Source organism: Grampus griseus (genome assembly GCF_964374135.1).
Source record: "Grampus griseus genome assembly, chromosome: 8".
In the NCBI taxonomy this organism is placed as follows: domain Eukaryota; kingdom Metazoa; phylum Chordata; class Mammalia; order Artiodactyla; family Delphinidae; genus Grampus; species Grampus griseus.
This window is the reverse complement of record NC_139002.1, coordinates 62,147,530-62,161,910: the sequence shown is the minus strand read 5'-3', so window position 1 is coordinate 62,161,910 and position 14,381 is coordinate 62,147,530. Positions and strand designations below refer to the sequence as shown.

General features: G+C 46.7%; 2 protein-coding genes across 2 annotated transcripts; both read right to left on the bottom strand.

Annotated features, from left to right (window-relative positions):
- Window positions 1-189: 189 nt before the first annotated feature.
- Window positions 190-5,009, bottom strand: LOC309826863 (uncharacterized protein C11orf42; the record flags this gene model as incomplete). Its single annotated transcript, XM_082661255.1, has 3 exons — window positions 190-347; window positions 711-1,509; window positions 4,938-5,009. 3 exons carry the CDS (start codon window positions 5,007-5,009, stop codon window positions 190-192), a joined length of 1,029 nt encoding a protein of 342 aa, XP_082517381.1.
- A 5,035-nt stretch (window positions 5,010-10,044) lies between these two features.
- On the bottom strand, window positions 10,045-11,012 carry OR52W1 (olfactory receptor family 52 subfamily W member 1; the record flags this gene model as incomplete). Its single annotated transcript, XM_082661195.1, is given in 4 exon segments — window positions 10,045-10,157; window positions 10,160-10,364; window positions 10,367-10,957; window positions 10,959-11,012. Coding segments are annotated over 4 exon segments (963 nt in total).
- Between the last annotated feature and the right edge of the window lie 3,369 nt (window positions 11,013-14,381).

The window sequence follows — 14,381 nt, the reverse complement described above, 5'->3', positions numbered from 1 at the left end:
TCTTCTTTCCCACGCTTTTTCTGTAGGGCTGGGGCCCCAAGAAAGTTGTACATGGATGGGGAAGTGGTCAGGGTGTTTTCTGTCTGGCGAGGACACGATGCCAAGGTTTTGAGGTACTTCTTATGCCTTTAGAGGGTGAGGGGACATGAAGCCTGGGGAAAAACGTTGGGACTTTCCTCCTCCACACTCCTACAGGAAGAAGCACCATGGGCCCAGGATGGTTTGGGGGAGCAGCAGCTGATGTTTATTGGGGGCCAGTATCCCTTTGTCAGATCTTGGGGGCCTGGCCCCCTGTATCTCTCGCCTCAGCTTCATTCGTCGTCGCTGTCGAACTCCGAGGACAGACCCTGCAGCAGGGGCAGGGACATGGAGTGCCACTCGGGGTCCCCAGGGCCCCCACCCTGGGCTCCTGGTGCGGGGCTTCGGGGGCTGAAGAGCCAGTTCTCTGCCAGGGTTGAGGATAGCCACAGCTTGACTCATGCCCTTGTCTTTCTGCCGCCCTGGTCCCTCCCTCTGGTCTTCTGTGCTGTACCCACCCCCTCACCAGGACCACGCTTCCATCTCGCCCTCCCCTGGCTCCCTCACTCCATCCCCCTCACCAGGGTCCAATGTGGAGTTATGGGTGCCCCACACACTCCTGGGCTCTACACCCCACGCCCTTTCCCTCTACCTTATCCCATCCCTCTCATCTTCATTTCCCCTAGCAGTACCTGACAGCATCTGGGGCCCCCTTCGGAAGGGGTTTCGGCCCTTGTAGGAGAATCTGGGTGGTCTGCCCTCTGGCCCTTCCTGGGGAGGTGGTGAAGGTGGGGCTGGGCCAGGTGAGAGCACATCAGCAGCTTCGGGGACATCAGCAGGGGCTGACATGGGGGCTGGAGGTGGCATGATGCTGAGGTCAGGTCTGACCCAACTGGCCCCATGGGGCAGTGGGTCTTTGATCAGGGGCTTCTGTGGTCCCAGCACTCCCTTGGGCTGCAGTGAAAACTTGAGGCAGGAGAAGGCAATAGGCAGTGACCGCTGTAACCAGAGCAGTTGGGGCTTCCGGGCTGTAGGCAGCAGCCCCAGCTGTAGCCAGGAACAGGAGAAGACCTGGTAGATGACGTAGATGCTGTGGGTGCTTCGGAGCCAGGGAAGAGTCTGCTGTAAGCTCACCTGCCCTGGTGGCAGCAGCAGGAAGGCCACCTTCTTGCGCAGGCCACCCATATGTAAGCGGATCCGGCAGGGCTGCCCATCCAACAGTCGCATTTCTTCATAGGCTGTCTCTGCCCGGCCATTTGGTGAGTATTCTCTAGTGCAGTGGGCAAAGGCACCTTCAGAGCCTGCCTGCTCCAGGAGGTTCGGTAGTGGCCCCACTGGTTGTAGTGCCCGCCGGCCCTGCCGACCTGGCAGAACCAGGCGGGTGTGGACTGGGCGGGACTGTTTCACTAGCACACCCAGTAGGTCAAAGCAGGCTGCATCCGACAGGAAAGGTACTGCCACTACATTGGGCCCAAAGCGCTCCTCTGTAACCTGCAGGTGGCCAGTTTATAGGTCAGGGACTGAGTTAGGGTCAGAGTTAGGAGTTATCTGGTAGCCTACTGTAGCTTGACCCTCCCACTGTCACTGCACACTGTGCTCAAACTGTTGTGCTTCCTGCTTGTCTCCCAGTTCCCTCTAGCAAAACCTGAATCTCTACTATGTGCCAGACTCTGCTAGATACTGGGAATGCATTACAAAATGAGACTTTGTTCTTGTCCTGATATAGCTCAGAGAGCAAGCTGTGGAGCAGATGAGATGTGATTTAACAGCCTTTGTCTTTGATAGAAGAGGATCAAGGATAGTTTCTAGGTGGTAATGCTTTAACTTTGAAGGAATTAGCCAGGTAGGAGAATGGTCAATCCAGGCAGAGGGAACAGCCAGTGAAAAAACTTGAACTTACAAACTAAGAGGGGCATAGTCAGGGAAGTATACTTTCATATTACTTAAGTGTAGGGTGTGGAGAGGGACAAGCACACAGGAGCTTGATTATTCAAGGCCTTGTGTGTGTGCTAAGTGATGGGACTTTTATCCTGAGGACAGTGGGAAGCCACTTGAAGGATTCTGGTTAGGAGGGGCACAATTCAGATAGGCATTTTAGAAAGTTAATTTTGAATAGGAAGGCATAAAATAGAGAAAAAGTCAGTTAAGAGTATTGTAAAATTCCAGGCAAGACATGGTGAGGCCCTGAACTAAAATAATGGGGGAAGGTATTTAGGTTATAGAATTAGTAGAACTCGGTCACTTAAGGGGTGTGGGAAAAGGCATCCTCAAGGATTAGGGTTACATGGGTGATGTCATTAACCAAGAGTGGTTACACAGAAATAGGTTTGGAAGTCCACACCGCGTCTATAACATCTTAGTATACACCTTCTGCCCGAGCTTCAGAGGATAGTTCTTTTAGGGATTTGAGGCCTCATCTTTGTAATGCTAGTTCCAGTAGGCTTTCACAGATTACAGTTCCTCTTGGTTTTGTCCTTCTGGCCTTTTTGTGCTGGGTAACCCAGTTCTGGAAAATTTAATTTCATGACCAACTGGGAAGCCCTGTAAGATCCTGTCTAGTAATTGTACTTAGGTATGATCTTGACTCATCCAAGATATTGTTGGTTGAGACTTCTGGCTCTGTGTTCTGCTAAGGAGCATACACAGTTCCCTCTTTGGGCCCCTTTCACGTTAGAGTCCTATTCTTAAAATGCTGTGTGCTCTACTTCCCTCCGCCAGACCCCCAATCCCATGTGTCTGTGCCCCTGCTGATGGCATTGCCCACTTTACTGGCTTTCTTGTAGAATTCACCAATGGTCCCTTAAGGTTGATCTGCTTTTTGCTACGTAAAGCTGTTTTGGAAGTGCTGCCCCCCAGCGTAAGGTGGGCGTAGCTAGTTGTGTCTGGACTTTACACAAGCTGAGATAGCTTGTCACTACTGTCTTGTCACCTAGCCAAGGAAATAACTGGTGCTCTTTGTTGATCTGCATGGAAGAATTTCCTATCATTCCTTCTCCTTTGTTTCACTAAGGTATGGGGCATTTAACTTTTGGGTGGGGGCATAGGTCTGAAGAACAGGACCCTGAGAAGAACAGTTGGATTTCCAGGGGTGAGAGCAGAGCAATGGTGGGTTACCATTTTTGTATAGAATGCTCTGCCTCATGACAGTGAAAGCATAATCATCAAATATAACCTCAGAATCCCAGCCTAGCTGCTCCTTTGGTGCCTAGGATTCTGTACAAATGAGACGAATTGGAACGTCTCCAGGAGAGGTCCCTCTAACAGGAGTGTGATGTTTCTTATGGTCTAAATTTCTGCTAAAAGGTGATTAAGCTGGAAACTCTCTTTCAGAATACAGACATGAATTTGCCATGGAAGTTTATTAGGCCCTTATTCTTACCCTGAGGGCCCCAGTGGTTATCCTAAAGCAGGAAAAATAAAGCACTCAACACTATGCTAGGGTGAACGTGTTCATGGTCACCATTTGAGACCATGACCTGCTTCCACTGCACTTCTGGGTAGAATTTCTGAGGACTTAGAGGCCTGCAAATTCAGCTCTCCCCGGGGCAGCCCAGGAAAGTCATGGTGGAAGATTATCTTCCTGGAGGTACCTTGGCGGGTTTGAATTCTGAATAGGGAGCCCTTGAGCCACATTCTGTTTTTCTACAAAGTGCCCAGTAAATCAGCAGTTCTGGAAGAGGAAACCAGGTTACTCAAAGGTATCCTACTTCTTGAACTTGTCACATACTACCAGTGATTTATCCTGAATGTCCCTACCCTGACTTTCCTGGCAATTTTCCATTTAAATAGGACAGGGAGTTTTTCTGATACTCAGAGATGGTGTAGCTTTTTAATAGTTAAAGACCCCATTTACTTCACCCTAATTCTGATTGATCTAGTCCAGGACCAACCTCTAACGCTGCTGAAACTAGTTGCTCTCATTCTTGGGAGGACCTTGGCTCTTCTCTTTCTGCTTCCTTGGGAAGCTGACCTTTGTGGTGAGCTGCTACTCCATTGCAGATGGGAGCTACGTGCCATTAAGGCTGCTTTGAGTTTGGTAGTTACTGCTTTAAGATGATTGTTTTAAACTTGGTGGGCTGCTTTCTGCAAATGCTTTAAATTCACTCTCCTTCAGATAGGCTGACCAGAACCCGATCCCTAAATTCTCTAATATCAGAAATTAGTGTCCATCTAGATTTTGTGGGATTTTCTGGACACCAGCAACTCAGAGCTGAGATCTGCCTGCTCCTGGAAATCTGTATATTTGGCTCAAAACCCAAATTTCTCATTCTGTGGAAGTTAAGCTGGAGGGAATATCTGTGAAGAGGTCAAAGGTAAAGTTCAGGTTCTTTAGAAAACGTAAAAGGCCTTTCACCGTCAGCCCCTATACCTCTTCTTCCGCATTTTCACCACTAATTCTTTGAACCCTGTTCTAGAGGACCATTTGTAGTTCACTAATTTACATTTTTCTTTCTTTCTCTCTTGGCTTTTGCATATATTCTGCCTTTAACTAGTACACTGTTCACTCACACACACACCCCCACCCCTTGCTCATTAGGTGTTTATTAAGCACCTTTTATGTGCCAGGTATTCCTCTTCCCTCCATGTGAATAACTCCTATATGCCAAGCTGGAATGTACTCACTCCAGGAAGCCTTCCTGACCTCCTAAGTCTACCCCTGACTTAGCGCTTCTCTTTTCTGCTCTCATAGCTCCCTATCCATTGTCTTTCAAGGAACCTTTCTTACTGTTTTTGCAATTGTAATTAAATTGGACACTCTGTGCAAAGCACTTAATGCAGTGCCTCACACATAAGCCAGCACTGAGTAAATGTTAGTTATTATTGTCTTTAGGCTTCCAACTCCTTCCAACTTATAAACTGCTCAGACCCATCTAGGTCCCACTTTGTTACTTCCTCTTTAGCCCTCTTTACTTACCTACCTTATCTTTGATGAGGGTCCAGGTAGCATCAGCTTCATCCAGTGTCAGCAGGTGAGGGGTACCAACCAACATGATGGAGTGTGGGAGGGGTTAGGCAGGGCAGTAGCTGCTGCAGAAACCCCAAGCTGCCCATAGAGGTGAGGCCCCAGGCCTTGGACTCTGACATACTACAGCATGAGGTCATAGAGGTCCTGCCGGGTGTTGGGGCCTTGGGTGGGGAGAGGGCAGTCGCTTTCATAGCCTCACTGTACCCACCACCTGAGTCCATACTCTTTAGTCACCTATTCATTCTCCTGCTTTAGGGGAGGTAGATGCAGGTTTCCATTAGGGTGTGTTTGTATATGTGTGTATATGTGTGTATATGTGTGTGTGTGTGTGTGTGTGTGTGTGTGTGTGTGTGTGTGTGTGTGTGTGTGTGTGTGTGTGTGTGTGTGTAGTTCTTTGAGTTCTTTAAGGAAACAGTATCGGGCCTTTCCTCCTTAAAGCAATTTGCTATGCTATCTTGTCAGTTGCAGATGACTTCTTTGTGAGGTTGGATTGGGGTCCTGAAGGACATGGGAGAAGCATAGATCAGGACTTAAACTGAGAACAAAGCAGTGGCGCTCAACCTCGGCCATACTTTGGAATTACCTGGAAGCTTTAAAAATTACTGGTACTTGGGTCCTACTCCCAGAAATTCTGGTTTAATTGGTCTGTAGTATGCCTGGGCATCAGGATTTCTAAAAGCTCCCCAGGCAATTCTCATGTGCAGCCTAGGTTGAAACTCATTATTAATGAGTGGGTTACAGTTGCAGTGAGAACCAGGTGTGTGTAGGAGGGTGCCATGCTGAGTGGTGACAATGTGGAGGATAAGAATCGAATTGGGATAATGTTGCCTTAGTAACTGGAGAGAACTTTCAGGAAGCCAAAATTACCCAGCTAAATTTAAGGAAATTTTTCTTCATCCTCTACTTCCTTTCCAAGGCTGCTTTGTATCTAGTGGGTACTCTTCCTTTATGGCCCTAATCTATGTGTGGCTTTCACTTGCGTCTCCATCCAGAGATCTCAACCTGGTGTTTTGCTGGAGAAGAAGAGTGGGTTTTCCTTGGAGAAGAACCACTCTAGAGAGTCCTTCTAGTAGCTGCTTTCCCACTACACTCCTGTGTGCCCACGAAGACTCCTTGTGTGTGGGGAGCATCCTCCCCTATCCTTGCCCAGCATGTGGAGTTATCCCACAAAGTGACCATTGTCTGAGGTGACATGAGCATGAAGCACTGGGAAGGGTCCTACCGTGGTGGGAGAGAGTGTTACCAAGAAAAGTTTCTTCAAGGAGAGGTGACTGGCCCCAGGAAAGGGCCGGTCTTCCTAGAGAGCTAGAGTTTGGGTATCAGGTCTTTGAGCAAAGGTTTGGCAAGTGAGCATGGGCCTGTGCTCCAGGAGAGGAATTAATATTCAAATATTTGTTGAAATTGAATGTGTTAGGGGCTATTCCAAACACTTTGAATGCATTATCTTAGTTAATCCTTTTAGTAACTTCTTGAAATAGGAACTATCATTTCCCCATTTTACAAGTGAATTAACAGGCTCAGAGAGGTTAAATAAACTAGTGCAAGGCATACAGTGAGTTAATGGAGGATCTGGGATTCAAATCTGCGTCTGCCTGATTCCAGCTTTAACCATTAACTAGTAGTTCCTTTTGGTGAAGGGAGAGATCAACACGTTCCTTCTGCTCTCCTGAGTGTGGTGGGAGGGGTGTGTGCCAGGTGGAAGTACAACCTGATGTGGTGACAAGGAAATGGGCAGGATGAGAGAAGAGCTGCAACAGACCAAACCGGAAACCCCAAGCTTCCTGTTACGTGAAACCAAGTCTCTTCCTCCTACTGCCCCTTTAGCACATTTTTTGTTATTGTTGACAAGGAGAGGTCACCTGGTAAAGTACAACTGGCACCTCTGTTCCCTCAGAAAGGAATTCTGAGTGAGGTAGACAGAGACAAGGACAAGAGACACAGACGTGGGGCAAAACTGACCAACAGTGCAAGGAGACAGATGCAGAGGGACAGAGACGTTGAGAGCTGTTGAGAGACAGAGGCAGAGAGTGATGCACATCTGTATCCTGAAGGGGGTCCAGAATGAGAAGGGGGTGGTTGAAATAGGGGTGCAAGGATGATGAGTTGTTGGTGAAATCAGATGAGGCTCTCTTTCAGATTTTTGTTCATAGAGGGAGCTTGGAGGGGAAATTGGGTACTGTTGAACTCCTCGACCAGAAGCCCATACCTCTGTCTTCTGTCTTTTGTGGTCTGAATACCATGATTCTCTAGGATCCCTAAATTCCACACTGCCCTTCTCTAAGTAAGTCCATCTTTCCTTTCAGCTCACAGAGTCTGAGACTGAAATTTGATGAAGGAAAGCACATGACAGCTGAGTTCTAGGTGGAGCTGATGAGCCCAAGGCCTGGGCTCTTTGGGCCATATCCTGTTCATGGGTTTTGCCACCATGGTAACACGTTCTGGCGTCTCCCTGGGAAAAAAGGCACAGCTTATCAGCATATCTGAGGAGTGACCAGAGTGGAGAGCACAGGGAAACAAACAGGTAGGGGCTGTTATCCGGAGAACATGCTGCTCTCTGCAAGAGCCTCCAGGGCAGTACAGAATAGTTTGGATAGCAAAGACCTCAGAGTGATCAAGAGCCCTAACAAGTCTCTTCACTTCTCTCAGGCTACAGGGATAATCCTATAGGTCCCTAATCGCTTATTTGAAACCTTTTGGGATGGATGTGTTTTGGAATTCAGAATTTTTCAGATTTTAGAAAGGGAATATTGTGCCCTTATAATATATAAAGCAATACCCCAGTGAGATTGAGGGCGGTGCCCTGTCATCAAACCCATCAATATTTCTGTAGCTAAATGTATGAATATTCATACTAAGTGAGTTAAATAGTATAAATATGATCATGACGGGTCAGGCCAGATTTTGGGTTAAAGTTATGAAAAAACTATTGTTTCTTCAGAGATGTTTTATTTTGTAATTATAGGTAAGGGATTATGGGCTTATAATTGTTCTCAGGTGGTAGTGAGGAGTAAGCGTGCCGGAAAAGCCTTCTGAACACACTGCATGCTAAGGTATGTATGTGATCTCAATCCAAAACAAAAGGTAAATGTCTGCGTGGGTGGACTTTTGGCTTAGCAGTGAACAAGGTACAGCTTTGGACTCAGCTGCCTTGGGAGTTGTGCACAACCATGGAGTGAAGGTGCCTTAGCAGAGAGGCTTCCTGTGGTGGGAGGGAGACAACTCACTGCTTTTGAACATCGGCTGCACATGATTTCCCTTTTCACGTACCAGAGGTGAAAGACAAAAAATGGTGTGTGTGACACATGACTGTCACGCATTTCTTTATATTTCTTTATAATAATGTTGTAATAAGTATCTTACTGCGTACATCTTTGTTCACATCTCTATTTTGTCAGGATAGATTTATTGAGGAGGAATCACTAAGAGAAGGATGTGTACATCTTAAAGACTCATGACCCATTAGGATTAGAATTTTGTCACAATTATCTGTAAAATCATTGCCTGGAGGGCTTTTTAACTTAGAACTTCGTGAAAAAAGATTAGCCTTGAGAATGACTGAGCCCACACTTGGGTTGAGGAGAACCGTAGATTTCCTCCTCATCCACTTGGCTTCAGCATTACCACCTCTGAAAATCACACTGAGCTCCTGGGCTGTCTCTTTAGTTCCTTGTTAATGAGGACCTGGTGAGACCCCATGTGGCTGTGGAGATGGCATCACTTGCTTTTTCGGATCTGCAGCCCTCCTGTGTGATATCCCATGGTGCTTGGTCCAGCCGTCTGAGTGGTCCAGATTGTACTGGGCTTCAGGTCTTAATGGCTAACCCTAATACCCACGGTTATGATAGTTTTCCCAGAGAGCTTGGGTCTGCCTGTGCAGCCCATAGCTTTCTCTGACCTCATAACAGTGACTCCCTGCCTTTTGTCTGAGAATATTCTCATTCTGGATTTTATGCTGGCATGAAAGATTTTTTTGTGCAATGTCCTTGCAGTGTGGAGTCTTTTAGCAGAAAGTGAATCCCATGTTGGGCAATACCACGACGCTTCCTGTTTAATATCTCTGTTCTCTGGAAGCCACAACAGTGTGAAATATTCCTATTTCATCATATTGCACCAGCATCGTGTGCTACTCGTGATGTTGGCCAGAACAAATGGGGGTTCTATTTGATGATTTTTTTTGAGAATTCTACATTCTGGCTCAGGATGCACAAAAGGGCAGACTGGTAAGAGACCATAATGCCTCGACCTCAGGCAAACAGGTGAAATATTAAATACAACGATTTTCTGGGATATCAAAATTTCTTTCAGTTGGACCCCTGGACCCTGAAGCTGCAGGCCCAGGGAGAGACATTGTAGCCACTAACTCCCGAGACTTGGGCAGCGCAGTGAGGGTAGCAGGAATAGTGATTACACATGAGACCAAGAAGATTCTCTGAACTGAATATGTCTTAAGGATCAGGGTCTTTAGACTGATCTAAATGTGCCCTGGGACTCCAGGGCACATTATCCAGATTCTCAGAAGGTGGAGAATAAGCCTGTTTAGCTCCTTCCCTAAGGACAGACTGAAAACAGCATCTGGCTCCAGGCATAGAGGGCTGTGATCCCAGACAGGTACCCAAGCACTTGCCTCCAGAGGCAGTGTCAGTCTTCCCAGGCTCCCGGGTCCAGGATCTGTAGAGGAGCTTTTGTGTGGGAACAGGGGCAGACTTAGGTTAAAATGATGGGGCAGAGTAGGGGGAGGAGGAGGAGGGTAGTCTTCTTTAAGTTAAATTGTGTGTACTGTGATCCCATGATAATTCACTGGTCCCTTTTCTTATTTTCTCTGCATGGTAACATGTGGTAGCCTGTCTCCTGCCTCCTCCCAGGCAGAATGCATGGCTAGGCCAGTCTACATATGCCAGTGGTACACACAGTAGAGCCTTCACAGCAAGTATCTGTTGAGTGATTATCACAGTCATAGGCAGACCATGGGACGAAGATGACATAATCCATACCTCCAGACCCCAGACTCCTCTGAATGTCCCCCCACTTCCACCCCCAGCCTCCGTTGTTTTCACTGCCTATTAGAACTGGCTTTTTCTGAATGCAAAGGTTTCTAGGAGCTGGTCGCTGATCTGCTTGGTGCGGGCCCCGTAGATGAGCGGGTTGAGGGCAGATGGTAGCAGCAAATAGTTGTTAGAAGGATGTGCATGGGCTTTGGGATGGTGTGATGACCAAAGAGGCGTGTGAGATATGAGAAAAGACCAGGCACGTAGAAGGCTAGAATGACACAGATGTGGGAACTCCATGTACCAAAGGCCTTGGCACGGGCTTCCCAGGTAGGCAGCCGCAGCGCAGCGTGGGCAATGAGCCCATAAGAGCCTGTGATGCCTAGAATATCTATACAGCTGACACGGCCGATGGAAGCGCCAGCCCATACAAGTTGCTGGCCAGAGTGTTACCCCCGACCAGCTCCACCACCGCCACGTGTGCACAGTAGGCGTGGTCTGTGGTCTTGGCTCGGAAGTGCCCAAATTGTGCAACCAGCAGAGGGAAAGGCACAACAACTGCCACAGCTTTCAGTGCCAGTGCCAGGGCTGCATAGCCCACGCGGGCTTTGGTGACTAGGACGGGGTAGTGCAGTGGATGCCCTACTGCCACAGCACGATCACAGGCCATGGCCAACAGTACACAAGATTCCATGGCCATTGGTGCATGAACAAACAACATCTGGACCAGACAGGCAACGTATGGCACAGGCTGGGGCCCAAGCCACAGCACAGCCAACAGCCCTGGAGCTATAGATGTGGCTAAACCGAGGTCTGTGGCTGCCAGGGTGGCCAGGAGCAGAAACATGGGCTTGTGCAGTGTAGAGTCTATCTCCACCACTGCCAGCAGTGCTCCATTGCCCAGCAGGGAAAGCAGATACATGGGCCCAAAGACCAGTGTCAAACAGGCCTGGGCAACCCCGAACTCTGGAATGCCAGAAGAATGAAGGAATGAAGAAGGTTGGGCGTGAGAAGGGGGAGTTGGACTGTGGAGCTTCTGCCATCCTGTGGGGTCAAAGCTTTAGGGCTCATGGGGGCATCAGTCCTGATAGGAGAAGGACAAAGGGAGAGATATGGGGGGTGTCTCAGTGGCATAGATCCATCCAGGTATGTGTAGGAGTGGTGCAGGGCTGGGAGGATTGCAGTGTTATAACCTTTGACTTGCAGTGTTATAACCTTTGACTGTTTTGGATGGATAATCCAGGTCACAACCCTAGCTGGGATGGGAGAATCCTTGTGCCTGAAAGTCCATGAGTATTGCAGGGGGAGTAATGGGAGACAGTGGTAGTGAAGTGTGGTGTCACTGCTGCAGTGGCTAGTATAGCTGGAGCCCTCCATTTGGAGCTCAGCTGAGAGTGGAGCGGAGATGAATGTTTTTCTTCCTAAGGGTCCAAGTAGAGTCAATTTCGGTCTTGTAGATGGGGAGAAGGCCAGTGCTGGGTGGGGATCAGGCCTCAGGCTGGTTTTGTCCCTGACTGTGTATCCTTAAGCAGAACTCCTGGGCCTCAGCTTCCTCAGCTCTGCAGTGCGGGTGAGCGCAGTGATCTTAAGTGTTGCCCAGCTTTAACATTCTGGGCACCAACCCACAAGAAGAAAGAAGGAGAGTAGAGAGAAAGGGAGAAACAGGAGGAGGAGGCAGATGGGACCTGGAGTGAAGGCTGATGTGACAGGAGAAAACCTCGTGGGTTTTTGGGGTGTGGGATGTGTATTTTATTCTTAACTTGATGCTGAAGTAGTGAACTTGAACGTGGGCTGGAGAATTGATGCTGGGCCTGGGAAGCAATGGAGAAAGAGATGGCAGCAAAAAAAAGGAACTTCTCTGTCTTCTTTCCTTCTTCACGAACCAGAAGGGGATTACCCTCGAGTTTCATTCCTGGGGTGCCAGAGGCAGAACAGGTGACAGAAGGGGAGGAGATGGCACTCAACCCAGAGTGGCAGCCAGAAGAGGAAGAAGCATCTCTGGTGTTGGAGGAGGCAGGATGAGTAGAACCGATTCCTCCCAGAATCTAGCCAATGGCAGAAACTTAATAAAGGTTGGATGGATAAATGAAGGAGGAAGAAAGCACCAGCAGAAAACTTGACTGGGGAAAGAGCCTAAGCACCGTGTGTTTGCAGCTTCTCTTCACCTTGACCAATGCCTGTGGGGCCCTTTCTACCCACTTCCCTCAGGACCCTTACCCCTCCCACCTGGGCCACATTAACTCTTCCCTGTTCTGCCTCTGCTAGCCTGGGTAACTCAGGAAGTAGAGTAAGGAGGCAGGGATGGGGGCAACAAGGAAAGAGACTGACTTTTGGCAGTGGAAAGATCTGGGTTCGAGGAACACTTCCTCTGGGAGGTCTTTGCTGACTTCCTGAAGTCTGGAGAGAAGACCTTGTTTTCTTTATTCTTTAATAGCATCAGTTCCCCTCTGTTGTAATTACTTGTCTCTCTCTCCCCCACTAGACTGAAAGAGTTACAGGCAGTGCTTATTAGCCTCAATATTACCACTGCTTATCACAATGCCTGGTAGTTAGTTGTCTATAAATAAATATTTATTGCTCTTAATTGTGGGACAAAATTGCTGGCCCAAACAGCCACGCAAACAGCATTTGCTAACAGGGGCTCCTACAGTTTCAGAAGCCTTTGGTATCCATGGAAATGAAAAAGAGTTATTCACCATCATCCACACGTCCACTGAGTAAAATTCTTTCTGCTATAATGAGACATATTCTAAAAATCACCACACTATGTAAGATAATATAACAAAACCACAGGGCCTATGGGAAAAATGGGAGTAGGGGCACAACATTAACAACTTAATCAATGACACATTTAAAAAAGGATGGGAAGCTAATAAAAGTGGTAGTACCATTTTACACACGTTAAGAGGTTAGAATGTAACCTGTGGGATGAGTAAAAGCAGTTCTAAGGGGGAATGTTATAGCAATAAATGCCTGTATTAAGAAGCAAGAAAGATTCCCAAATAAACAACCTCACTCTATACCTTAAGGGATGTAGAAAAAGAAGAAGAAACTGAGCCCAAAGTTAGCAGAAGAAAGGAAATAATAAAGATTAGATCAGAAATAAATGAAGTAGAGAACAGGAAAATGATAGAAAATATTAACCAAACTAAGAGTTGATTCTTTAAAACGATAAACAAAATTAATAAATCCTTAGCTAGACTAACCAAGGAAAAAAGAGAAAGAGACCAAATCAACAAAATTATAAATAAAAAGGAGACATTAGAATGGATATCACAGAAATTCGAAGGGTCATAAGATGCTACCGTGAATAACTGTACACCAACTAACTGTACAACCTAGAAGAAATGGAAAAATTCTTAGAAACATACAATTTACAGTTCAAGACTGAATCAGAAAAAAGTAGAAAATCTGAATAGACCAATGACTAGTAAGGAGATTGAATCAGTAATCACATTCTCCTGGTGAAGAAAAGTCCAGGACCGGATGGCTTCACTGGTAAAATTTTACCAAATATTTAAAGAATTAACCCCCAGCCTTCTCAAGCTCTTTGAAAAAAGAGCTTGAATTTGAGTTTCTTTGAAACTCAAAGAGTTTGAGTTTCTTTGAAAAAAATTCAAGAGGAGGGAACACTCCCAAACTCATTTTACAAGCCCAGTATTCTCCTGATAACAAAACCAGAAAAGGACACTGCTAGAAAAGAAAACTACAGGCCAATATCCCTGATAAATATAGACGCAAAAATTCTCAATGAAATACGGCAAACCAAATTCAAACTATTCTCAAACTATTCCAAAATACTGCAAGGTAAGGAATGCTTCTGAGCTCATTCTATGAGGCCAGCATCACCCTGATATCAAAACCAGACAAAGAAATTTAAAAAAAAAAAGAATTACAAGTCAATATCACTGATGAACATAAATGCAAAAATCCTCAGCAAAATATTAGCAACAAATTTAGCAAGACATTAAAAGTATCATAAACCATGATCAAGTGGGATTTATCCCTGGGATGCAAGGATGATTTAACATACACAAATCAATCAATGTGATACGTCATGTTAATAGAATGAAAAATAGAATCACATGATCATCTCAATAGATGCAAACAAAGCATATGACAAAAGTCAACATCTATTCATGATAAAAACTCAACAGATTAGGCATAGAAGGAACATATCTCAACATAAAAAAGGCCATATACGACAAGCCCACATCTAACTTCATACTCAGTGGGGAAAGGTTGAAAGCTTTTCCTCTAAGATCAGGAACAAGACAGTGGTGCCCACTCTCAGCACTCCTATTTAACATAGCACTAGAGGACTTCCCTGGTGGTCCAGTGGTTAAGACTCCACACTCCCAAGGCAGGCGGCGCGGGTTCGATCCCTGGTCAGGGAACTAAGATCCCACATG